Source organism: Drosophila suzukii, chromosome 3 (genome assembly GCF_043229965.1).
Source record: "Drosophila suzukii chromosome 3, CBGP_Dsuzu_IsoJpt1.0, whole genome shotgun sequence".
NCBI lineage: Eukaryota > Metazoa > Arthropoda > Insecta > Diptera > Drosophilidae > Drosophila > Drosophila suzukii.
The window spans coordinates 12,861,756-12,887,398 of record NC_092082.1 but is presented as its reverse complement, the minus strand read 5'-3'; the positions used below and the strand labels follow the sequence as shown (position 1 = coordinate 12,887,398).

The following is a 25,643-nucleotide window of genomic DNA, read 5'->3' as shown; positions in this document are numbered from 1 at the left end:
TTTCAAAATCAAGTGCCTCGTTTTTCTTAATGAGGATTGATTTAACGGAAGAGTTCTTGAAGACTATATTCATCACCCAAAACTGAAAAATAGCCAAGAACTTTTAAAGTTTTGTTATAAAAAACGTGTATCTAATCATCTTCTCTTTTTTCATTTCATGTTTTCTTCTGTTGATTCCATTTGTGTCTACTTCGATTATAAAGGTAAGCATCAAAACTATCCTGAGTACTTCAGTTTTGTCTTAATGAGGATTGATTTAACGGAAGAGTTCTTGAAGACTATATTCATCACCCAAAACTGAAATACCCAAGAAAAATTTGGAGTATTTAAATCCTGTTGAGTGATTACTAATTATTGTTTCTAATTCTCTTACAGACTTGAGATGGCAACCTCTTCGCACCTCAATTGGTTGATCATTCGCAACAACAACGCCTTCTTGTTGAAGAAGCGCGATGTTAAGAAGCCCTTCAGCACAGTAAGTAAATATGATTCTGTCACTTAAGATACCACGTTTATAGAGAATCTGAAATACTATCATGTCCAACATTTTAAAATGATCTATAAACGTGGTAATAAACCACTTTTAATGATGTTTCCAACTTACAACTTTCACAATGATATTTGAATACAACTTGATAGTAACTCTAATCTGACAAAAGTTGGTCATATCCTTGCTTTGAGATAGTAATGCGCAAATAACTAATTCGAAATTCACCTTTCCAGGAGCCAAACAACTTGGCCAGCGTGAGCTCGTACCGCTACAGCGGCATCGTGCACAAGAAGACCCTGGGAGTCGTGCCCGCCGCCGACAAGAAGGGCTTCACCGCTGTGCTGAAGAAGGGCAAGTATGCCCAGCGCCCCGCCAAGAACACCGTGCGTGTTGACTTCAAGTCCGGCCCCCGCCGTTCCCTGAAGAAGCTGAAGAACCTGCTCATCGGCTCCAAATACCGCAAGGACCTGACACAGGTAGATATCGTCGAAACTCGAGAGAATAAAATCAGTTTTGGTTCTTGTCATGATGATCTTTTTTTAATGCTACATACCAAGATCGCAGAATGATCGTGTTGAAAAAATTATCTGAGGTTCTCAAACAAAATATAGTTTTGTTAACATTTGATTGGCATATTCTAATGAATTTCTTTGTTGTTACAGGCTGCCCTCCGCCGTGCTTCCGCTGTCCTGCGCTCCCAGAAGCCTGCCACCCGCAAGGGAAAGAAGGCCGAGCTTTCTAAGGGAAAGAAGCCCGAATAAACCGGACCAGATGGGACTATGCGGAGCTGTTTTCTACTCGAGAATAAAGAAAAAATGTTAAAAACACCCTAATATTAAAGCTAATATCTGTGTTCATTTGTGGGCAATGGTTTTTGTGGGATAACTTGCCATTTGTTTAAAAATTTAAAGCATACTTTAAGGTGCTTTGTTATGATGAGCTTGAACTAAATGCTGTGAAGGAAGCGGCCTTTATAATCCATAATCAGGTTATTGACCCACTGCTGTCTGAATATTCCGCTTACTTTTTTTTACCAGACCTTGATCATTGCCATTAAATTTGTTCATAAAATATCATCAATCAAGGTATTAAATTGCATGTCACAGACCAGTCTTAAAAAATATATAGATTTAATTTTTAAGTGTTGCTTAATGTTGGTCGCCTTTATTGAACTATGCTTCCTGGGATATGGATGACGTTACACATGAAGAGACCATGGAAATGCATTGCAAGATTACAGGACGTAAAAGATCAAGTCAGAGTTATAATAAACTCTTGTCATAGACAATACAACGCTAGCTTAACTACGGTACACATGGATTTTAAATGCGCATTGAGCATGGTTGCTCCACACAGCTTCAGTAGAAGTACTCGTACTTCTGGGCATGGTGCAGCATCACCTCCATTGATTTCTTGCCCTGCAAGACTCCATTTCGTTCCATGTAGTTCCAGATGGAGGCCATGAACACGCAGAACAGGATCACGCCAAACACGATGAACTTGAGCAGCAGGAAGATGGTGCGCATGCCCACGGGGGCGGTGAACTCCACCAGCAGGACGAGGAGGACAAACAGGAAGGTGGCAGCGCTGTAGTACAGAATCCGATCTGTATTTAGCTGCAGCAGGGAAGCATCGCACAAGGCCAGAGCTTCGTGGAGGGCGGCAGTTCTGGCGGCGGGCATGGATTGGATGGAAGTAGAGCTGCCATTGCACTGGACTTCCGGCTGATCGTCCTCTCCGGACTGAGCATCGCCTGCCCCCAGCTCCCTGACGGCACAGCTTTCGCCCTCCTCCACCTGGCAGTTCACCTCGATCGTGGCCACTGGCTCCTCCGTCCTAGCAGCCAGCTTAAATAACTTCAACCTGGCTAGCACTGCCTCGTGATCCGAGAAGCTGAACTTCTCGCCGGGCACTCGTTCCGGGAACGGCAGCTTATACTCGGCTATCTCAGCATTCACGTGATCTCCGCCACGCACAAATATGTGATCGATGCGGATGCCCTGGGGATTCCTCTCCCGAGCCTGCTTGGATGTATACGAGTTGTGTTGGCATTCGTTGGTGCGAAAAGATTCCGAGGCGCAGCTGTCTAGCATCTTGGATGTGTAGAGCAGCACCTTGTATGAGATGTCTTGCGGTTGGGCATTGAGATCGCCAGCCAGGATCTGTAGCGCCGAGTTGCCCCTGGTGGCCTCGATAAATTGAGCAGTGTCGAAGGCCTGTATGACGCGGTGCGTCTTGTACTCGTCGTTGGCGTTGTCGTACTCGGCATGCAAGTGGGCGTTGTACAGGTGCACCATCTGGCCACCGACCAGGATGCGACACAGGCCCACACCCTTGCCGCCAAACCAATCCGCATGTTGGATGCGATGGAAATAGCCGTTGACGGACCAGGCGTGGAACAGCGTGCCCAGGATGGGATACTTGGAGAGCACCAGCAGACCCGCGCCTATTACCCCGCTGTGGAAGTAGTGGCTGTGGGGCAGGACCGCTTCCGTGCCCTTTTGCAGCCTCTCGCTGTCCTCCTGTGCCCACACCTCCTGCAGGGACACAATGTCATACTTCCCGCTGGCCAGCTCCTTGCAGATGGCATCGATGCGGGGTCCACGATCACTCGACACATATGGTATGCCCCTGTAAATACATATAGTTAGTCTCCACAGATCGAGGTCAATGATGCTGGGGCTCCAGACGCCTTAGAAGGAGATGTCCGCTCTCACCAAATATTCAGGGTCAGAATGTTCAGCTCCAGCAGCAACATCGCGACTTTGGTGGCCACTTTTCACGTTAGCATGCTTACAATCGAATAACGGGCGCGGGAGCGGCGATAAGATAACTTTTTGATTTTGATTGTTTTTTTAAAGATATATAGCCACAATGTGACCGTCTGTTGAACGCCAAAAAATAACTACACTTAACCCTTAGTGGGCAAATAGTCCTAATTACACATGATAAGGGATAAAATTCATGGCTGTTTTTGAACATACAGAATAAACTTTTTTTATGTTTGTTAAAGCCAGACATTTTAATTTTTTGTTTAAAATTGTTTTGAATGTTCAGGAGATATTAAAAATTGATAAAGAATTTAGGAATTTTGGACATGCACTTTTAAGATCTAATAGTTTAAATACTTTTTTTATATATTGTTTAAAAACATATTTTTGGGACGGACGCTTTCATTTAACCCTTTTAATAAAAAAGCGAGTGCCTTAAGGGTTAAACTGATTAGTAACCAGTGGCTTGTGGTAATTTTTCACCTCATACCCTGGTCACTCTATTCCCGCAACTAGTTAAATTTCAGTATTTAGTAATAACATTTAATAACATTAATAATACAACTTAAATGTTGGCGCACTATGGTATTTGAGGCGCCAATATGATGCTCCAGCTGCTATTATTCTGCCTGGCGCTCTTCATCAACGTTTATTGGTGGGTTCCGTTTGGGATGGGCCCCAACAATTGATCCATCATCGTTATAAGCACCAAATTGGATCACTTTCCATTTTAGGATCTTGCCCACGGGCATTAGCTGGTATTTGGTTAAGAGGTTTCGGGTCAAAGTACGGATCGGCCGCATTTCGCTGCCATATTTGTCCCTGAGGAATGTGCACATCAGCAAGAGTGGATTCTCGGTGGTACGGATAACCTTTAACCTCTGAATTCAATGCCATAAACACTCCCATTCTTCCAGCAAATCGAGGAGGTGTGTCTACGCAGCAGTTTCTTCACCACCGAGGTGACCAAGCTGCTCTCCATCTACATTCGCGACATCCGCATCAACAAGGATATTCACAGTCGCCAAGATGACACCGAGGACTTCTACGAACTCCGGCGGACTCAGACGTCAGAGGGCAAGCCCTCGGAGGCGAAGGGTGTGCCAGACTTCCGGCAAACAAAGGTGCCGGCGAGCATTATCACCTTTGCCCAGTTCATGGCAGTGCATGTGAACAACATATCAGTAGTCCTGATGAACAACGACTTTGATCCTGGCTGGTTTATCCATGCCACGGCAAAGGAGCTTCATCTGGACGGGAGTATAGTGCAAAATGCTCGAGTTCTGCTTGTGAATGCAGCGCTGAGCGAAGCCCAGGCCAAGATGCTGAGGCACTGCAGCTCCCGCCGACAGTCGCTGGAGAATCTCAACAAGATTCGGCCATGCCTGGGCGAGGTCAGCTTCGATATGACTCTAGATGCGTCTCTCTTCGCCCAGGGACCACTGTCCATGGATGTAAGTGAAGCTTTTTGTTGTACTGTAGCAAACTTATCAATAACTCCCTTTACAGACCCTTAGTCTGGTCATTAACAATGCCAAATCCGTCATCCACGGCGGACTGTACGAATTCCTTAGTGAAGCCAAGCGGAGGACATCGACTGGTCAGCAGTCCCGACGTTCCACGCAGGCCCTAGCGCCCTCCAAGAGGTCCTACGACAATGACAACTACGAGAAGCTGGCGCCGATTATACCAAAGAACTTTAACTTTAGCATCCGGGCGGCAACCTTTTCGGCCGTCAAAGAAAACTCACAAAACGATTTTAGTGCCAAGCTGCAGTCGTTTCAAGTAAGTTGATTCCAAACCCTTTGACTAATAGTTATTAATACCAAAATTTTCATCCACAGATCTCGGGAAAGTTCAACTCAAAAGTCACGGATGAAAAGACGTTGCTACCTTCAATGCTTGCCAAATTGGGCTTTCACCATTTGGACATTGATACCAAATACGAAAAGCTACTCTTCGTAGAACAATTCACCATAGACTCTGTGGTAAGTAAAGATATAGACAAATATGTTTTGGTAATAATAAGAAAATAATATACTTTTAGCTGGAAAAAGACATTTTCAATCTGTATGTGAAACTTAAGACATTCCAAATAATCTATAACCACAGCGAGATCTACGACTTTGTGAACAACAATTTCCTGGCTCGACAGCGCTCGAGCGGAGCACAGCCAATGCAGCTGATACACAAGCAGAAATCCCTTCCAGATAACTTGTATCTGGACACGGCTACAGACAGCAACCTGCGAGCAAGTCATCGACGGGAGGGCGGAGTTCTCGAGTGGATTATGCAGCGGATCGTTGTCAAAGGTTGCGCGGAGCTGTTCAATGTCTCACTCCTTATGAAGCTGGAAGATGAGCACATCGCCATGAGTGTGAGTCACACCAGGTTCCTCCTGGAACAAATCGAGGAGAAACGGAGTAATCTCTATGAAAACAAGTTTCTTAACTTGTTGTTAAATCAACGACAATGGAGCATGGAGCTCATGGTGGAAACGTTATGGTCAAATCTAGGGAACTCTATTAACGATACCAACAACCTAAAGAAGACTCATTCGCCTGGCTCTCCATTTTTCCTCGGAGTGAGTTTGGTTAAGCTCTGCTCGTATGCAAACACCACCAAACTGGACATATCCGTGCACACTTTCCGCACGGAGTACAGCATGCAGTTGGCGGAGTTTGTGGTCAAGTCAATGGAGTGCCTACGGCAGTACCGGGGAATAAAACCAAAGAACGTGTCGGGACAATCTCAGTCTAGGTCAAATAAAGGCCTTACGGTGACCGTGCAGCCATCACAATCATCTACCTCACTGCGGGTATCTGTAAAGGTCAAGGATATTACAGCTTACTTTGTTAATCATCACAACGTTTACACGCTGCTCAGTTTCCCAGAGCTAAATTTGACGCGGGCTCAAAAATTAACCACCCTTAAGCTCGAGGAGTTCCAAATGGCCATAATGCGCTCGATGATGGCCTCTTCACTATGTCTCACCGACTTTTCGGACGTGTTTGCCACTTGCAAAATGATACGTCTTGAGCATGAACAAGTGGCGGGATCACTGGGAAAGTTGTCCATTTACATACCAGGCGACATGGAGGCCACGTGGAACTCCAATTTGCACATGCACCTATTAACTTTAGTGAGGGATATGCAGGACTTGAAAACGGAGTTGGCGATTCCAGCTTCTCCCGTAAAGAAAACTTCTCCCAGAGGAGGACTCGTAGTGGAGTTGTCAGCAGAACGGCGAACCATCTTCGAGATAAAGTTTTCTGAACGGCATTCTATACAGATCTTTGTGGAGAGCCTCTTCTTTAGTCGCAAAGAACGATGTATCATCTATGCGGAGAATGTGTTTGTCAAGATCGACGATCAGCACATATTTACAGTCAAAGAGTTGGATCTCCAATCAGTGCCACGACTGGAGGTACTTACCCAAGAACGCCAAAACTTTCCTGGATTTCAGCTTCCCTCCAACAGGGTGTGGGTCACCACTATTGGATCCTTTAAAGCCATTTTCCCGTATGACCACGACTTTTATAACGCAGTCAATGGGGAGTGCACTTCACACTTTAAGTGGCTGAAACAGGTCCACAACTACAAGAAGAAGCCGTTTACAGTGGACTCACCGTTACCCTGCGATTTGGTGATTAAGATAAAAGAGTTCCTGCTGGAGATAAGCGACGATCCCTTTGAGGTGAAACTTCGCGACAACTATGTCCTACTGGTGGATGAATACCTGGAGAGCTTAAAGCGCAAGACGCTGTTCGATAAGAAGATCGCTGAGCTCTGCTCTGAACGGCTTTTGTTGCCATCTGGAACCATCGAGGGTCTTTATGCCAACCTGGTCAAAAAGAACTCAGAGATCTACATACAGCGATCGAAGAAGATTCAAGAAAGTGGCCCGGTTCGCACCCGATTGCTGGCCTGGATCATGACGGACGTTAATATTATGGCCATGGCAGACACCTCAATACATGGCTACGATAATGTGACGCGCATGATGCGCGAGATCGATCACGAGAGTCCCTGGCCGGAGGAGGGACTGGAGTTTTCTACACTGTGGTGCCGGGGTGTCAACATCAGCTGCACAGAGTGGAAATTCATGCTGAGGTTGATGGCCAACTAATGGAATACGTTTTTTCAATACTCATACTCTTTCAATTATATTTTTAGGGATTTCCCGCAACCCATGTTTTGTGTGAAGAGCATGCGGCTGTACGGCAATCTTTGTGGAGCCGAGCAAATGGGCTCCAAGCGAGCGAAGCGCGATGTCTTCATTGATGTGGGCGAACCATTCGGCACCGATGTGATTCAACGTAGCATGCCCTCGCTTAAGTTCTACCATGACTTTGACTGCGAACTCGAAAGCTGTAGCTATGCCTTTGGAGCCTGCTGGGAGCCTGTAATGGCACAGTGCAACTTGAGCTTTGAGAAGATCTCGGCTCCATCGAAGGATCCCTCGCCTCCCTTGCCATTTTGGGATAAGCTGCGCTTACTTCTACACGGTCGGTTAACTTTAATAGCCAAGCAATTTACCATTCTCCTCCACGCCTCGCTTGATCCCTATAACACCACAGAGGAAATGGAGTTGACGTGGAACAATTGCGGGATTGTACTGACGAATGCTAAGATTATGTTTAAAGGGGAACTTAATGTGAGTTTATGATAATACAATTTTATAATTGATTAAATACAATTTTTATACCTTTCAGGTCATGGTTCGAACAGCATCCCGCTACGACGATTGTCGCTTGCTTCATTTTCCTAATCTTAAGTTGACGATCAAGCTTAAATGGGTCTGCCTGGCTAATCCCAACGACCACCATGCCGTGATGCCTTGCGCCCCGGACAAGCTGCCAGAGTACTCAAGTAATCAAGTTCACGACTCCTTCCGCGCATTCCGATCGCTTAATCTCAACATTTGGATATCCTTCGAGACTAAGCCCAAGGCGGGAGAAGATTTGGAAGTCGACATACCCAGTCTGGTGTTGTACGGCAGCACATTGCGGTGGTTTGAGAGTCTGCAACTCATTCTTTCTGGAGTGACAAGACCCACACGGCGAGGTCCGGTCTTCAACAATGTGAGACCCAGGAAGAAGCCGCTCAGTCGGCATTACAAGAAGGCCAACCTGCAGATGTGCCTGCATAAGTTCCAGGTGCTCTACTGGATGTCCCACGCTCTGCAAAAGGGCTTCCAATTGAACGGCCGGCGTGTTTCTTTTAGTTCGGAGCACTCTCTGACCCTCAATCCCATTGACGATGGACTCATCCATCGGCCACGAGCGGATTGGTCAACGATCTACATGAACTGTGAGCTTAACGATGCTGAGATCTGGCTGAAGAGTATTCTGACCGAGAAGATGGACAGCAGCTCTGAGAACCTGGCCAGTGCCGCAGATGCCTTCAAAATCGTACGATTCTACTTTCTAAGCGTGGCGAAGGTATCCTACGGACGCGAAGCACTGATACCCACGACGGCCAGCAGCACAGAGGAGGATGTTAAAGCGCAGTCCACGACGCCCACGCATAAGTTGGTGGTGTATGATCTAAAAGGAGCCTGGACAAAGAGCAATCGGGACGTGGCATTCGCCCTTTTTGATTCCTTCATGAAGTCACAAAAACTGAAAAACAATCTGTCGACGGAAGCGGTAAAGAGCTATCGTAAGGAGGGTCCAAGCTCGGCTGTGCTAAAACACAAGCGAAGTGATAGCACCATTACCTTGTCCAGTACCAACAGCGAGGTCTTGCCAAGTGAGTTGGTTCTATCTGCTTTATGTTCTTAGCTGATATTCTTTTTTCTAGTTTCCAACCCGAGTGCATCGCTCAAAAAGGCCCCTGCACAGATTCATGCCACCGCGATGTTGCAGCAACTCATCGCAGAGGCAGACCACAAATTTAATGTGTATAGCGATGATCATAGCACCCAATCCAGGGAGCTGCAGCTCCAGGGCCTGCAAGCCTGTTCCGCCCAGGATATAATCCACGAAAACTGGTCCATTAGTCTAGTGAATTCCCAGGTGCTGCTAAAGGGCTGTGAGACGTCTGGATATGTGATCATCAGTGCTGCCAAGGCGGAGATCCTGCAGCGGGAGCATCGTCCAGTTTGGCGCGAGCGCTCGCTGATCTCGAAAACCACGTGGAAGGGATTGTTGGAGTGCATGCAGTACTATGCGACAGTCAGCGCGGGAGATAACAATTCACTGTTGGAGAAGGAAATTATGTGGCTGACGGTGGACAACATCCAGGACAAGGACGAGACTGTGATCAACAATCTGCCGGACATCTCGCACTTGGTGGGCAGTGGGCGCAGTGTAGGTGGTGTTGTTTCCGAAACTGTTGGTGCTTTCCTGAGTGACAATTCTGGAGAGGCGCAGCCCGTCCAACTGCAGCGCATTGTGTCCAAGTGTAAGTGCGAGTTCTTTTATGTGAGCTATGGCGATGCCATTGACCCAAATTGCATCACGGAGGTACCGCCGCCGCCGTCAGAGGAGCTGCAATCACCGTGGGAAAAACAAGACGATCCCGTAGATGCCTTCACCCTGATGCATCACGACCTGGATGTATGCACCAACTCGCTGCAGTACGCCATGATCCTGGACATTGTGAACAACCTTTTGCTTTATGTAGAGCCTCAACGAAAGCAGGCGGCGGAGAAGCTGGCAAGGATGCGCTTTCAACTTCAGCTGCACTCGACGGAGGATCAGAAGCGACCCATTCAGCAGAAGCAGACGGTTATCCGAAGTCTGCTTATGAAGATTCGCTCGCTGGAAAAGGACACACACATGATCAGCAAGGAGCGCATAGAAGAAGGCGACTCATTTGAGCTGCGGCAAGAATACGACCATGTCCAGCAAATGATCCGGGAGAGTAAGGAGGAGCTGAATACATTTAGCGAGGACCTGGACATGATGTTGCTTTGCTATAAGGAAACCCAGTTATCCCAGCTCAGCAAGATATCGAACGTGCGCTCCGACGAGTCGGTGACCATGGTGCGCACCAACGAGATCTGTTTTAAGCGTGCCCAGTGGCGGCTCACTGAAACGGATGGACAGATTGGCATAGCTGATCTTGTCCTTAGTGCTTTTCTTTACACCAAGAAGTCCAAGAGCGATGACTCGGTGGAACATCTGCTGGAGCTGGGAAACATACGCATGGAGAACCTTTTGCCGCGGGAAATCTATCGTGATGTTTTGCTGGCCACTGAAATCCAAAAGGACATGCCCGTGGACACCCACAAGCGAGTGCTCCGGATCTTTTGCCGCGAGAAGGCTCCTGTGGGCGGCATATCTGTGAAGGAGCACTTCGAGATCAATGTGGCTCCCATCACCATTGCCATCACGAAGAAGTTCTACAGCACAATGCTGAAGTTCTGTTTCCCGGATCGCGATGCCTCCGAAACGGAGGTCAGCGACGAACTGGATGATAACGCCTCAACCAGCTCGGCGTCCACAACGAATTTACAGGCCAAGCCTTCGACATCTTCGTCGACCAAGCGCTCGGGCAAGGGCAAGAAGGGGGCCAAGGACTCGGAGTTCTATGTGAAGATCGAGAAGGATGACGTGGAGAAGATGAAGGAGCGTGCCGAGAAGAACAAGCTGTTCATCTACATCAAGATTCCCGAGGTGCCCGTGCGCGTCAGCTACAAGGGCAACAAAGAGAAGAATCTAGAGGACATCACAGACTACTCACTAGTCATACCAACGTTGGAGTACCACAACGTGACTTGGACCTGGTTGGATCTACTGCTGGCCATGAAATCGGTGAGCCGGCGGGTGATATTCTCGCAGGCCATCAAACAGAAGCTGCATATCCACCAGCGTCAGCCGATTCTGTCCGCAGGAGAACGAGCTACGCCGCAAGAAGCGGAGGATAAGGCTGTGATGCTGTTCGGAAATCGCCTGTTGGTGAGTATTACAGCTGAATAATAAAATATCAATTTCTAATTAACTATTTTTGCAGAATGAAAACCGGAATCAGAGAAAGGGTGTCTTTAAGTTTTCCTCGGGCGGAAAGAGGTCCGGAAATGACTAAAACGTGTGTGCTCTTTCAACGATATTTTTATGCTTTATATTTATTACTGTACGTTCAAAGGATGTACGAAAATATGTGCAACTTGCGGTACTGACCAGGACTTAGCACAGCTTATCTAAAACGCCGTAATCAACTAACAAGAATGTCGAGTGCGTCTTGGCCCGTTTAACAATACATTATACAATACAATCACACACACTCTCAAGTATTATGCTATGTAACTCTCTAAATATAGCTATTTATGTATGTATGTTTGTTGTTAGCAATAAAGAGGGAGTAGGCGTAGTTAATTTTTACACACCAGTGATAATTGTAAACTTTAAAACACTTAAACTAAAGCGGCGGCATCATCGCTGTCTCATTCCTACTTGTTCTGTTGCTTCAGAGGTGGCTGTGGGTATTCAAATAGGTTAGTATTGTGGAGTAATCTGAGGATCAGTGGCCACCTACCAGCACAAAGACTCGTTTGGGCAGTGCTCGCTGCACCAGTTCATCGAGCAAGGCATTCTGGCTGTCGTTCTTCTGAGGATCCGCCTTGGTATTGTACTCTAGACTTAGCACCGGCAACTCCTGCCAGCCCACTTGCAAGGGATACAGGTTGTAGACCAGCTCCTTTTCCTCGTAGGCCATTATGGAGATGTCCAGCTGTGAGTATCATAAGTTAAAGTTACGAGTCACAAAGGGCTTTGCAAAACAAACTCACCTGCTTGTGACCCGAACATATAAAGTTATCTGTTTTGCTGATACTCAGGTTGGCTATCAGGTGGAGGACATGCGTGGTGGGATTCTTCAGCACCACCTTAAAGGCCATGGGCATCTTCACAAACATCTTCTCCTCGATGGTGCAGTAGATATTCAGCGGCGGCTCCGCAATGTCCAGACCACTGATCACAAACTTGGATTCGTTCTCCTCCTTGCCATTAGCCCTTCGCCAGCGAATGCAGAATACTCCGAAAATAGGCACGAGAGATGGGTTTCCCTCAAGCGTGTAAATACCCTTGATGAAGCCACGACAATGACCCGTTCCCTGCACAGCTTCCAGAGCCTTGTTGTAAATGAGCCGAGTGGTTTTCATCCCCTCTTGGGTATTTATGGCTTCCTCAGCCACGTTGACATCATCCGACTGCAACGAGCTGCTCATCACACCCGCATTGGCCACCTGCAGGGCATTGGACACCGCCGAATTGCTGTTTATGATGGTCATAGTTGTGGGTATCTTGGTCACCAGACTCTTGCTCATATAGGCACTCATACCAGCGGGCGGTGTAGGAGCCAGAGGTTCCTCTGTAGAGGGTTTCACTGCCGGCCTGATGAACTTACTAGCCACCGCCTTGCCCTCCAGCTTGCCACGATGATCCAGATCACGGGCAGTCGTCCAGTCGCGCAGAGTGGCATTCGTCCGGAGGACTATCACGCTCTCCAGTTGCTCGCCGGCGCTGTACTTGTTGGTGTATTTCTTCTGCTTAAAGCTGTAGTTTGATTGCACTAGGTTGTGATCCTGGTGGGAAATGGAAGTTATTTGAGTTTTCCTACAAAATCTTTAGGATACATACACATATAAAGAAGCTGTCCAGTATCTCCACATCGTCCACGGCCACCACTTCCGTGTTGGCCCTCAGCAGGAAGTTCTCGCCACGATACACCTGGCTCAAAGGCTTCCTGTCCAAAGTGTAGAAACGGGCCGTAAACTTGAAGTCCCCGTAACATCGCACTGTGAGTGTATCCTCCCGAGACTTTCGTAACCGCGTCTCATCCAGGTACTCGATTTGCACCGGAGAAATGGCCGCCAGGCTCTGAACCAAACCCTTAACCTCGTGATCTGGTGTGGACTCCGAGCTGTTCGGAGCAGTGCTCACGCGGGCATTGGTGCCACCTCCTCCTGGGCCGCGATCCACATCCAAAGTGTAGCTTAACCTCTGTTGCAACTTAATCTCCGCCTCAGCCAGGCTGAAGATGTAGAAGGTGGCAGCGGTGCTCCCGTGAGCGGACAGCTCGCCCACATCTATTTGGATCTGGGCGTGCAGCTTCTGGCGTCCCGGTGAGATGTCCGTGGTGAGAAAAACTGGAAGATTACATTTTGATAGGTTACAACGACATAAGGATATCATACTAAAAGAAACAATATATAATTATATCTTATATCAATTAACTTTTGATAAGTTACTCAGAAATGTTTGATAGAATATCTTATTTAATTTAGATATATTTTTCTACATCTTAAAACAACACTTGGGAACACCTTATGCTTCCAATATTTTGTGACTCATTTACAATACCTTTTTTTCATATATTGACGTATGTACAATATTTAATAACATGATATGTTAAACCCTTTTATCACATATTGACGTACTATATGTGATATCTTATCTTAAGGTCGGTACTCCCAATGAAATATAACTTATAGTGTTCCCACTCTCCGATTTTGGAGTATCTATTCAGAACCCTAAACAAACTCCATAGAGTGGGAACAGTGTCTCCCAACTTCCACTAGCCTCCATAACACCAAGTTCATTGCCGTGTGTAAACAGCGGTGAACAGGTGTTTTTTGTAAGTGCTCGTTCTCGTTGGGTAAGGTCAGTGCCGCTCGCCTCTATAAATGATTGTGATCTATGGTTTGGGGATCCAGTCCATCGAAAAACCCATCATAGACCAGTTAAGATCGAGATGCAAGTTGTGCTGCTTCCGCTGATGATGTGGATGATTTGGATTTCAGAGTCTGCGGCAGAGGAGCTAGACTTACGACGGAGTCCTCGCGTTGTGGGCGGTCATCCTAGTGATGTGTGGAATCAGCCGCACGTGGTCAACATCCGGCGGCGTGGCAACTTCGAGTGCGGCGGATCTTTGGTTACTCCCCGTTGCGTCTTGACCGCCGCCCACTGCCTGAAAGAGGGTCAACCTTCCGACTTCGTGGTTCGCGGCGGGGTCACTTATCTGCGGGATATGAGCAATGCCCGCTATGTGAGGAAGATACTGCTGCCAGCGGCCTACAGTCGCACCACTTTGGACCACGATGTGGCTCTCCTGCAGCTACAGCATCCGCTCCAGGCCTCCGTTGCTCGACCCATTTCCTTGGCTTTGAATTCTCCACGCCCTGGGTCTTTTGTCCGGGTTTCCGGCTGGGGACTAACCGACGACAGATCCACATCGCTGCCCAATCAGCTGCACAGCGTCCATGTGCAAGTAATGCCACAATGGGAGTGTCGGGATTTATATCGTGGCTATCGGAATATTACGGACAGCATGTTCTGTGCATCGGTTCCGGGCTTGAAAGATGCCTGTGCCGCCGATTCCGGGGGACCAGTGGTCAACGCCCATGGTTTCCTCGTGGGCGTCGTCTCATGGGGCAGGGCCAATCGCTGTGCCGCCGCAGATAGTCCCGGGGTTTACTCCGATGTCAGTTACCTATCCGACTGGATAATCGATAATATGCGCCGGTATTGCTAGATCTGCTTCGAATCTGTATTAATCAGTATTAGATTGGTTAACCCTGATCGTTGACGTTACCTGGAGCCGGAACAATGCCATTGAAGTGGGCACTACCACTTCCATTGTGACCCGATGTGTTTGCTCAGGTGGTTTCTTAATGTTTTTGCCGAATATCCGGCCATAAAAGACGGGAAAAGGTCAAAATCGTAACAGTTCACAGCGAGATGCTTTGGCGGTGGGATTATTTTATATTGGCCATGTTGCTCCTGGCAGAGCTCACCGATCTGGGTGAAACGGCGGTTGCCAGGAATCAAAGGAAAAACAGGCGACTCAGAAATGCTAGTGGAAACAAACTAGCGGCCAGGAGAAAACAAGCCGGAAACAGCCGGAAAGTCTCCACCAAGAAGGTGAATCAAAACAAGAAGACCGCAACTCCGGCCAAGATTGAATCAAGGATTGTGGGTGGCACCTCCACCTCGGTTTCCACCGCTCCCTATATTGTCCAATTGCGTCGGGGATCGAACCTGTGTGGGGGTTCGCTCCTCACCGACAGGTGGGTCATAACCGCCGCCCATTGTGTCAAAGGACACAGTGCCTCCGATTTCACGGTTCGCGCTGGAACCAGCACTTTGGATGGCAGCGATGGCATCACCCGCTCCGTCGATTCTATCCACGTGGCGCCCAAGTTTACTACGAATAAAATGAACATGGATGCAGCGCTGCTCAAACTAAACGAAACCCTAACGGGCACAAATATAGGAACCATATCCATGGCCACTTCGCGACCCAAGGCTGGTGCAAACGTAAGGATTGCGGGATGGGGAATAACTAGGGAAAGTGGCACTACGGCTTCCCAAACTCTGGAGGCCGCCCAGGTCAGAGTGGTCAGGCAGAAGAAGTGTCGATTGAATTACCGCGGTAGGGCGACCATCACCAAGTTTATGATCTGTGCCCGCGCTGCTGGGAAGGATGCCTGCAGTGGAGATTCCGGTGGTCCGGTGACCAGGAACAATGTCCTGGTAGGCATAGTGTCCTTCGGTTACGGATGTGCCAGACCCGGATATCCTGGCGTCTACACAGACGTCTCCGCGATCCGCCAATGGGCCAACAAGGTTATGGCCAATAATTAGGCATCGCAAGTCTGAGCAATATAATCTTACTAAACTAGATCTTAAGGTCGTTAGTTACTATGATTTAATAAATATTTGTTATTTAAAAACGATCTCAAAAAACTTTTGGCAATGTGGGAATTAAAAGAGATATCACAAACGCGGAATGGCAAATAAGTTCATAATATCATTTGGTTTAGAGAATCCAAACTCTTGACGCAGGAAACTTTTAGCCTTGACTATGGACAATATAAATAAATATTTTTGAACAATAGAGCGCAATAAGACATTAGAAATAAACACTCTTCTGTCAACAGAACTTTAGTGAATTCCGCTGAAAACCTTTATGAGAAAATATAAACAACTTGAGAATGTAGGCCGTTGTTCATGATTGTTTTTCAACGCTTTTTTGCAGTCAGAGAACTTTAGCCTTCTAACTAAAATTAATCTGCTGGTGTACAGCTTTCAAGTTAAGGATCACTGACTAACTACAAATATTATTATTTTAACTATGTCATAAGATAAGAAGTTTGTATAGAACTCTTGAACATTTTGTAAGCGTTAAAGGTAAACATTTTAAAATTTAATATGATTGTTTGCCATGAATAAACACAACGTTTTGAATGGTAATCTTGTTAAAATCTTGTTTAAACCTTAACAAGTTCTTTCTATTGAATCACCGAAAAATCGATTCTCCTCCCTAACTCTTTGTTATATATAGGATTGAATTTAAATGGAAGTGTAAACGTTTCCGCTCTATATTTTTGTTTCCGAGATTGATTTCCCGGCAAAGTTGGTTGATTGAACAATTGTGCAAATGTTGAAGTCTTGTTCCGCCCAGATTTACTTGATATAAAATCATGTTCTAGCTTCAATTCAGTCTAGTTGGATAGCCACAATGATTGCCCGGAGTATGCCCTCGCTGTTGCTGCTTTTTATCCCAGTTCTGGGATTCTCATCGGTTTCCGCCATTTTTAACGACAGCGAGGAGATCCAGCCCCGCATCATTGGTGGTCAGGTGTCCAGCATCAAGCAGGAGAAGTATCTAGTACAGGTCACCACCAACACGGAGCTCTGCGGAGGATCGCTGATCAAACCCCGTTGGGTGATCTCTGCGGCACACTGCGTTTACAGGCAGAACAAGAATGAGTTCAAGATTTATGGAGGTGCCTCCGATCAGGGTGGTCCATATGCCATTATGCGCAGGGTAGATTTCATGACCGTTCATCCAGCTTTCAATCGCAAAACCCTCAACATGGATGTGGCTGCCTTGCGCCTGACTTCGGATATGACTGGAGCCAATATAGAGACGATCGCTTTGGCCTCCACATCCGTTCCAGCTCGCGTCTTGGTTAAAGTCTCCGGTTGGGGTTTATTAGCTGCCGATGCCACTGAAACGGCGAAGCGGGTGCACAGTGTCATGGTGCCCGTGTGGTCGCGATCCGCGTGTGTGTCTGCGTATAAGGGAATCCACCGGATCACCCGCTCCATGATGTGTGCCGCCAAGCCGTACACAAAGGATTCCTGTGATGGCGACTCGGGAGGACCTTTAGTGCATAGTGGAGAGCTGGCGGGGATCGTTTCCTATGGCTACGGATGTGCCTCAGCTCTGCCTGGTGTCTACACCAGTGTGCCTGTGATCCGAGAGTGGTTTCTGCGCACCGTGCAACAGCATTCCTGAGCGTAATCTTAAGCCCTAGCTTTTAAGGTCAATAAATAGTTCAAGTTTATCTAAAGGCAATTAACTGGGGAATGCAGGAAGGTCTAATCGAAAATATATAAACTTCTTATTTCGGTTAGAGTTCCGTAGACCATGTTAAAACTCCTCTTTGGACTAGCACTGATCCATCAACTGGATGGGAGTTCCTCCGACACTCGTCGATTGGGTAAGATCTTCGGAGGATATACAGTGCCAGTAAAGGATCATTCATTTCTGGTCAATCTTCGGCATGGTGGCAAATTCCGCTGTGGTGGCGTCCTAATCTCGCCCAGCTGTGTTCTCACAGCGGCTCATTGCTTGGAGGGAAGGCATCGACATGTTAGGGATTTGACCATCCATGCCCAACAACAGTGCTTGGGCGATGCGACGCCGCCGGAGCATGTGCGTCCGGCCTGGTATGTGGGCTTATCGCCACATTACTGCTCTCAGCGCGGTCTGGACACCGATGTGGCTGTGATCCGGTTGAGTCGCCCCTTTGACATCGCCGGCAATGCGAGTCTGGTGAGGATCGACTTTAACGATCTGCCGTGGAAGGCCAATCTGACGGTGATGGGTTGGGGATCGGTCAACGAGCAAGGTCACAACTGGAATCAATGCCTGCAGGAAGCCAAAGTTGAGCTCATCCCGCAGGAGCAGTGCATCAAATCCATGGACTCGGGTCAACAACGAGTTACGAACAATATGTTTTGTGCTCTGGGGGAAAATGCCAAAGATGCCTGCCAAGGTGACTCCGGAGGACCCGTCATCCACGCTGGGCGCTCCGTGGGCATCGTTTCCTGGGGCTATGGCTGTGGCAATGGTTATCCAGGGGTCTACACCCGCCTCAGCAGTCCATCCATTACGTACTGGCTAAAGAGCTTCATGGAAGAAAATTGCTGGTGATTCATCAATCATTTTGTTCAACCTTTAACCCAATAAAAAGGTTACAGGTATTACATTTTAAATCTCTTCCGGAATTCCAAATAATGCACAGATCGTGTGAACCAATTTCCGGGCAGCATCATTATCACTTTCCAAGCTATAGAGCAATATACATAGTAGCTATCAGTCTGGACACGCCATGGCTGGCCTGTGGTTGCTCTGGTGGCTCTGCCAGTTGACTCTTGGTTCCTCCAGCCAAACTCGCATAGTGGGCGGCAAGGAGACAACTATTTCCCAGGTTCCATACCTGGTTAATCTGCGCCAGAATGGTTATTTTATATGCGGTGGATCGCTGATCTCCACCAGCGTGGTGCTCAGTGCAGCGCATTGTGTGTATGGGTCCCAGCCAGAGGATTACACTATCCATGCCGGCACCAGTCGGTTGGATGAAGGTGCTCCCGTGGTTCGCAATATAGCCATGTTCCACACTTCGCCCAGCTACTCTGCCACCAATTTCGACATGGACGTAGCTTTGTTGCAACTGCAGGAGCCTGTACTTCTTATTCCGGGTAAAGTTGCCACCATTACTCCTTGTCGCAATGCGCCGGAGGCCAATGCATATGCCAGGATTAGTGGTTGGGGAGTGACCCGCGAGAATAACCGTGATCCTGCTGAACAGGTCCGAACGGCCATGGTGAGAGTGCTGCCGGGCGCGGAATGCCAGCTGTCTTACTCCGTGTTTGCCCAACTAAGCGACTCCATGCTCTGTGCCGCCGTGCGTGGTGTCCGGGATTCCTGCTCCGGCGATTCAGGCGGTCCTTTGGTCTACCGCGGACAGGTTTGTGGCATTGTGTCCTGGGGATTCGGCTGTGCCCGTCCAGCTTTTCCGGGTGTTTACACCAACGTGGCTAGTGGAAGGGTTTATGCTTTTATAGAGCAAACTCTACAGAGGATTAGGAACTAGATATAATGGAATTTCTACAATTCTTTACAATCTGAAGAATAAAGATACCTTATTTTGATCAACATCTCATCCTAGTATTTTTTCTGATCTTAGTCTATGGTATGAACTTTTCCAACAGAAATCCTATCTATGTATAAAGATGAAACTCTAATGGCACGAGGAACAAGGAATCGAGATCAATAGACAATTATTCAATCAACTAATTTGTGGAATCTGATGAACGACTGAAACAAGGTCAATAAAAGTGTCTAGAACACCGACACAAAAGTCCCATTCCATAGCAATTTTTGTGGGGTTTCAATTTCTCACACCAAAAACCCCGATGTAATCCAACGATAAGCCACACAAAATGGTTGATTAAAATAATTATTATTTGCGCAATAAAATAATATGTGTGCTGTGTAATGATTGTTTCCTAAAAGGCATATAAATCGGAGCACCGAGCCGCGCGATTCGAGTCGGAACAGCAATTGAAAAGGTGTTTACACAGGTGGCCAGCGACTCGGAAACTCGGTTGGTAGTTACTGCTACCGGATAGGGCAAATATCGTAGGATGGAGTGAGCCGATGGCGACGCTGTGGCTGTGGCTCTTGCTCCACCTGTTCCCACTTTGCTGGGCGGCCGGCAACGAGGCCAACAGTCGAATTGTGGGCGGTGTCCCAGTGGATATTGGCAGTGTGCCCTACCTAGTGAACCTGCGCATCGCTGGGAGGTTTATATGCGGTGGTTCCTTGGTCACCCCGCAGCATGTCGTCACCGCCGCCCATTGCGTCAAGGGAGTGGGTGCTTCTCGTATCCTAGTCGTTGCCGGAGTCACAAAACTTACGGAAACTGGTGTACGGAGTGGCGTGGACAAGGTTTACACCCCAAAGGCCTACAACACCCGAACCCTTAGCACAGACGTGGCTGTTCTTAAGCTTAAAGCCCCCATCAGTGGTCCCAAAGTGTCAACCATTGAGCTATGTAATTCCACCTTTAAGGCAGGTGACATGATCAAGGTCTCCGGCTGGGGACAAATCACGGAGCGCAACAAAGCGGTTTCAATGCAGGTGCGCAGCGTGGACGTGGCTCTCATTCCCCGAAAGACCTGCATGAACCAGTATAAGCTGCGTGGAACTATTACCAACACCATGTTCTGCGCCTCGGTGCCCGGGGTAAAGGATGCCTGCGAGGGAGACTCCGGAGGACCGGCCGTCTATCAGGGTCAACTCTGCGGAATAGTCTCGTGGGGCGTAGGCTGTGCAAGAAAAAATTCACCTGGAGTCTATACGAATGTCAAGACTGTTAGGAGCTTCATCGACAAGGCTTTGGGCATGTGAACCCAAAAGATAGTACAAGTTTTAGATGCTTTAGGCGTAGACAAGTAGTTAGACAATTGACAATGTTTAGAAGAAAAGTTCCCAATAAATATTTGATAAATTTAAGTATATATCATAACCCATACTTACCACTATTTCTCAGACCGACGGGAACATTGATGTGTACGCCCACATTCTGAAGATACACATTGTACGGATTGCTGACGGTGGTCACAACGGGATAGTACTCGTTGACCAGCATTCTCGTAGCCACCGCCGTCGTTTCCTCATGCGAACCGTTGTCATGTCCATGGCCAAGGTTCGTTTGCGTGTCCAGGTGAAAGCTGGAATAGAAAACCGTGCTTAGTAGAGCATTAAATGCGCTGGTTGCATGCAATTATCCGGAAATAAGTCTCTGCTTCCGGTACGAATCGCTTTGACCTACGTGGGCGCAATGTAGCAAATGGGATTGATCGTCACGTTGTCATCCAGATCGCGGCTGCGCGTGTGGTGGCGAAACAGCTGGCGTGAGTAGTTGGAGCTGCACGTGAGTAGAGCGGCCACCTGGTCGGTGCCCATGTGGGCCTCCAGGCGAACGATGCGCAGCTGGGTGTTCTCATGGAACTGCTGCGCTTCGGTGCTGCAGAACAGCTGGTAGTAGGAGCCGGGCTCCAATCTCATGTTCTTCTCAAAATTCTTGGGCTCCTGGCGTGGCTGTTCCTGAGGCTGCTTTTGGCCACGCAGTTGCGAAAGGCTGGGAAAGCAGAAATACTTGAGTGCCTCCAGTTTGTAGCTGTTCTGCGGATTAGCCGCATCGGCTAGAATGACATGGAAGTTGCGCACCCTCAACGGCACATCCGTGAGCACCCTAAAACAATGATACTTATAGGAAATTGCTTTATAGAAGGAGTGCCGATAACAAAACTTACCGCACTATCAGTTGCAGCTGCAGCAAGTCGTCGTTGTTTAGCTGAACTCGCTCGAATGTGGCACACATTTCCACCACATCGCTGACCTTATCTAAATCAATTTGAATGGGCGATTTCATGCTTGCCAGCGCACTGGTCCACAACGCCTGCGCCTCGGGCGCCAGTTGCGTTTTCGGCATGGGTGGCACACCTTGGAACACCTGCCACAGGTTCTCCAGCAGCAGGATCCGCTCCGCCTGCTCGCCATGATGTCGCAAGGACAACGCCTCTACACTGCACGCGATATAGTCGGCTACGGATGCCGAGAGCAGCGCACATCGAAGTGTCTTCAGCAGAACATCGGTGAATATCGTGGACCACTTCTCCTGGCGATAATCAGGCAGCATAAGGGAATACAAACTGGAGTAAGAAACAGATCAAATAAGTATTCTTCTAATGTAACGCATAAAATATAAGCTCACGTCAAGGCCTTGGCATGATCCCCGCTCTTCAGGTACTCCTCGGCCATGTCAATTGCTAATTTCTTGCGAAACCTGAGGCACTTGTAGATTTTGAACTGGGCCATGGCCTGGCTGAGCAGGGCTATGATACCCGACGAGTGGTTATAGCCGCGCTCCTGATCACAAAGCTGCATATTGGCCTGTTGCTCGGCCACTAGATCGCCCGTCTTAACTGCCCGGATGCCAAAGAACTCTGTGTACAGGGACAAAGGGCTCTGATTCGGCACGGGCGTGGCCTCTGCGGATGATTGCATTGCTGCGTACGCCTCCTGGGCTGCATCACGCCGCTTCATCACATATTCAGCTGCCTTGTGGTAATAGATTCCGGGGTGCTGTGTCTGCAGGGCGGGCAGGCCGTTCTTGATGGCCTCGCAAAACAGTTCAGCAAAAACAGAATGCCTACAATCAAATTTGATTATGTTAATAATGATCTCTAAAGGAGTACACCAGACATTACTGCGTGCTTAGCCAGGCATGGTGCTCAAAGGCTAGATCCTTGAAACCCACTCGAGACTTGTACTTCTCCACATGGATGATGAACTGGTTGATGGCATCCCTCGGAGTCTTTAGCTTAAACATAAGCCGGCAGATCTTGTAGTTCAAAAACCCGGCCATAGTTTTAATCTCCAAGCAGTTGCCGTCATTCATACGTATCTCGTCCAGATTGGCATAGGCCTGGAAATAGTGCCTGCAAAGGAACACACAATTAGGAATATCATAGTTAAAATTTGAATAGGGACCTACTTTTGACCAGTGCTAAAGTCCTGCCGCATTTCCGCCACGAATCCCAGCTTGAACTGGTGGCGAATCTTAAGCGTGGCGTGCGCCGCTGTCAGCTGATCCCTATGGTTGCGAATCCGCTTGGACATGAGAGCGTAGTAGGACTGGGCCATGTCCAGGAAGGCGGACTCCAGCCGCAGGGCGTAGCCCGTGAGGTGCTCCGTGTGCGGGAGTATGAAGAGCATCTTACTGGTTATTCCACAAGCGTTGGTCAGACTAGCGGCTCGTTCTGCTGCCAGGAGATCTTCGCCAGGTGGAAGTGGCGCTGCCCTTTGCAGCAGCACCAGGCACAGCCGAGTATTCCGCTCCTGCAGGGCGTTCTTCAGTGCCTGCACAATAGCCGCACACTGCACCTGTTTCTCCGTCCACTGGAGGTCGTTCCACTCCATGTCCTGAAACAGCACCACCACCGAGGGCAGGACGTGCAGGTGCTTGAGCATCCAGTTGCGCTTGAGTATGCCCTTCGGGTGGTACCACTCGTAGGAGGCCCGCTTGGGCTTGGCCACGGGAAACTCGTAGTTGGGGGGCAGCAGCTTGTACTGCACGGCCGCCCTGTCAGCGGCCTTGCGCTGCAAACTGCCGCTGAACGCCTCCCAAACAGCCTTGTGCACCGCCACCCGAGCGGTGTCCAGTCCACAGAAGCCAATCAGCGGCTGCGGGGTCACGAGGAGCTCCGACGGCAGGGCGGTGGCGTCCATCGACATGGTTCCGGCCGCTCCTGCTCAGAATTGGATGAGATCGATCTGTGCGTCACCAACGGCCACTCCTCTCCAGCTCCTGCTGCAATTGACGGCGATCTTCTCCAGCTACGCTACGTTGTCCTCGGTAGAGGTGGGGTAACATCGATGTCATGTCATCGATGTTTTCAAAATCGACCTTTACTCCTGAAAGAGAAGAGAACTATCGACGGGTGTTGGTCTGAGTATGACCGTGCGGTGTGACCCTAAATACGGTCAAAAGTAGCTAGTTAAATAGCTAGAGAAATAAATCTCGAAAAAATTGAATCCACGATCTGAAACCTTATTATAAAATAAATTAAATTGAGTTATCACTTAATTAAATTTGTAGTAAAAACTTTAAATCATTTAACGCTAATATTCATTCCTGTATTGAGCTTGCTACTGGTAGTCCGATTTATTTAAAGAACTAAATTGTAAAATAAGCGTTAAAATTAATTATGTAATGTTAATATGTACATTCTTTATGATATTTCTGATAACAGAATTAATATACCTTGGTGTTAAATAAAATAGGAAATTCAGGAATACCTTGTCTATGACAACCGCCAATTGCAGCCCTGCTCGTGCAGCCCTGGCAGTATACGTGTCGTCGTCGCTTTCACATTCGTTTTGTTATTTTTGGCTGAAAAGGTACGAGTGTTCTCCTGGGCTTAAAAGCGACCTAAAAGCACCAGCCTGTTCCATTTTAAGTGATCAGTTGCACGCGAGCTGAGCCCAAACAATTGACAATTAATTACTACTTCATTGCAATTTTCAGTGCGACGTGTGCTTCACAACAACAACACAGAAAATGGCTCCTCCACAGAGAATGCGCGTCGCCAACGAGAAGGCCAGCAAATATGTGACAATGCGTGGCAATGTACCCAAATCCTCGGTAAGTTTCGCCTCAAAAGGGCAGTTAAGACATAGATGATCAAGGGAAAACATAGATAACACTTAAGTAAGAACTGAATTGGACGATAATCAATGGCCAAAAGTGCCACGCCGTCATTGATTTTATTATTGGTAATGTATGTATGTTTGTGTGCGTGTGCGGAGGAAGCTGGTCACTGTGTGTGTGTGAGGGTGTTATCGGCACTTCTCGAAGTTCTGATTAGACGTTTTTCACTAATCACCAACTGCAACATACCATATATATTCACCACCCCAGAAGTCAAGGCTAATCTGTGTTTCTATTTATTCGCAGAAAACGAAAGAGGGCCAATATCCCGTGGGACCCTGGCTCCTGGCGCTCTTCATCTTCGTGGTCTGCGGCTCGGCCATTTTCCAGATCATTCAGTCGATTCGCGCCGCGTAAGGAAGGAAACACAATCATAATAACACACATAAAGCAGCCGCATCTGGAGGAAGATAGTAGACCCTTCCGGATCCTCCACTTGCTACTCCCAAAGCCTTTCCAGAACACCCTTCCTAGCTATAGCTGAATAGTCCCCGCCCGGAAACATGTGCAACCAGAGGATGACCCGAAATAACTTGACTTTATTTTCGTGTCTGCAATATCTACTCTTATAAAACACATACAAAATTTAAGTCCACTTAACGCCTTTTGCATTAATTAATTTAACTGTAAGCTCTGCAATGTGCATTCCTGCAATTCTCTCCTAAACACTCACAACAACACTCAACTATGATCCTGATCATTTTATAGGCGATAAATGCATTTTTAAGATGCTTCTCGATGCAGTTTTAAATAGTGCAAAGTGTTAAAGCGTTGTTTTCTAATGCAAAGACGAGTAGAGAAGAAACTATGAGTACATAACAATGATGAATATATGATAATTTTTTACCTAACTAAATGTTTTACTCTGTTGGGGTTTTCCAAAAACGTTGGAATGCTAATGATCTAAGATCGATAGAAGGTAAAGAAAATATGTTTTTCTCCACACTGAAAGTAGAGGGTTTTTAAGAATTTGTTGAAATAGATCTTGAGCAAGATTTCGTTAATATTTAAATTCAAAATATTTCCAATTAATAAAAAAAACCGTTATTAAAATACTGGTTTCTTCTCACGAGTTCCG

The 25,643-nt window shown here is 47.6% G+C and overlaps 9 protein-coding genes and 2 non-coding genes across 18 annotated transcripts in view; 9 read left to right on the top strand and 2 right to left on the bottom strand.

Annotated features, from left to right (window-relative positions):
• Positions 1-1,335, top strand: part of RpL28 (ribosomal protein L28) — a 384,986-nt gene extending 383,651 nt beyond the window's left edge. For all 6 annotated transcript variants that reach the window (XM_070995322.1, XM_070995319.1, XM_070995320.1 and 3 more), the window contains exons 2-4: positions 376-475; positions 724-966; positions 1,153-1,335. In XM_070995322.1, coding sequence (XP_070851423.1) covers positions 383-475; positions 724-966; positions 1,153-1,251 — 435 coding nt within the window. In that variant the 5' untranslated portion in view covers positions 376-382 and the 3' untranslated portion in view covers positions 1,252-1,335. The remainder of the gene's footprint in view (positions 1-375; positions 476-723; positions 967-1,152) is intronic.
• The window catches only part of LOC108007086 (stress-associated endoplasmic reticulum protein 2), a 155,896-nt gene extending 130,475 nt beyond the window's left edge, over positions 1-25,421 (top strand). For 2 of the 3 annotated variants that reach the window (XM_070995316.1, XM_070995317.1), the window contains 2 exons: positions 24,383-24,499; positions 24,812-25,421. In XM_070995316.1, coding sequence (XP_070851417.1) covers positions 24,383-24,499; positions 24,812-24,922 — 228 coding nt within the window. In that variant the 3' untranslated portion in view covers positions 24,923-25,421. Of the gene's footprint in view, positions 1-24,121; positions 24,256-24,382; positions 24,500-24,811 lie in introns of those variants that run through there. The other variant, XM_036815323.3, reaches the window with a different exon arrangement.
• On the top strand, positions 20-95 carry LOC118877480 (small nucleolar RNA CD11). The gene has a single exon (XR_005014336.3). It is a non-coding gene; the product is annotated as a small nucleolar RNA CD11 (small nucleolar RNA).
• On the top strand, positions 235-309 carry LOC118877481 (small nucleolar RNA CD11). The gene has a single exon (XR_005014337.3). It is a non-coding gene; the product is annotated as a small nucleolar RNA CD11 (small nucleolar RNA).
• Positions 1,620-3,384, bottom strand: nSMase (neutral sphingomyelinase). The gene is made up of 2 exons (XM_017070718.4): positions 3,208-3,384; positions 1,620-3,121 (listed from the first exon to the last, which is right to left on the bottom strand). Exons 1-2 carry the CDS (start codon positions 3,246-3,248, stop codon positions 1,849-1,851), a joined length of 1,314 nt encoding a protein of 437 aa, XP_016926207.1. The 5' UTR covers positions 3,249-3,384; the 3' UTR covers positions 1,620-1,848.
• On the top strand, positions 3,750-11,598 carry hob (bridge-like lipid transfer protein family member hobbit). The gene is made up of 10 exons (XM_036815318.3): positions 3,750-3,916; positions 3,996-4,122; positions 4,179-4,715; positions 4,771-5,046; positions 5,106-5,249; positions 5,309-7,374; positions 7,438-7,918; positions 7,977-9,015; positions 9,067-11,168; positions 11,224-11,598. Exons 1-10 carry the CDS (start codon positions 3,864-3,866, stop codon positions 11,293-11,295), a joined length of 6,897 nt encoding a protein of 2,298 aa, XP_036671213.3. The 5' UTR covers positions 3,750-3,863; the 3' UTR covers positions 11,296-11,598.
• On the bottom strand, positions 11,304-23,730 carry gry (trafficking protein particle complex subunit 11 gry). Its single transcript, XM_017070744.4, has 10 exons — positions 22,850-23,730; positions 22,563-22,793; positions 22,067-22,504; positions 21,606-22,004; positions 21,122-21,544; positions 20,827-21,020; positions 12,849-13,357; positions 11,999-12,793; positions 11,746-11,940; positions 11,304-11,686 (listed from the first exon to the last, which is right to left on the bottom strand). The coding sequence occupies exons 1-10, from the start codon at positions 23,587-23,589 to the stop codon at positions 11,660-11,662; spliced, it is 3,951 nt and encodes a 1,316-aa protein (XP_016926233.3). The 5' UTR covers positions 23,590-23,730; the 3' UTR covers positions 11,304-11,659.
• LOC118877290 (trypsin beta) lies at positions 13,943-14,934 on the top strand. Its single transcript, XM_036815321.3, has one exon. The coding sequence runs from the start codon at positions 13,963-13,965 to the stop codon at positions 14,740-14,742; it is 780 nt and encodes a 259-aa protein (XP_036671216.3). The 5' UTR covers positions 13,943-13,962; the 3' UTR covers positions 14,743-14,934.
• On the top strand, positions 14,745-15,900 carry LOC108007084 (trypsin beta). The gene has a single exon (XM_017070689.4). It carries the CDS (start codon positions 14,949-14,951, stop codon positions 15,852-15,854), a length of 906 nt encoding a protein of 301 aa, XP_016926178.4. The 5' UTR covers positions 14,745-14,948; the 3' UTR covers positions 15,855-15,900.
• On the top strand, positions 16,732-17,553 carry LOC118877289 (trypsin beta). Its single transcript, XM_036815319.3, has one exon. The coding sequence runs from the start codon at positions 16,732-16,734 to the stop codon at positions 17,512-17,514; it is 783 nt and encodes a 260-aa protein (XP_036671214.2). The 3' UTR covers positions 17,515-17,553.
• LOC108007135 (transmembrane protease serine 9) lies at positions 17,646-20,807 on the top strand. Its single transcript, XM_017070740.4, has 3 exons — positions 17,646-18,431; positions 18,592-19,375; positions 19,900-20,807. The coding sequence occupies exons 1-3, from the start codon at positions 17,647-17,649 to the stop codon at positions 20,695-20,697; spliced, it is 2,367 nt and encodes a 788-aa protein (XP_016926229.3). The 5' UTR covers position 17,646; the 3' UTR covers positions 20,698-20,807.
• Positions 25,422-25,643: the final 222 nt, after the last annotated feature.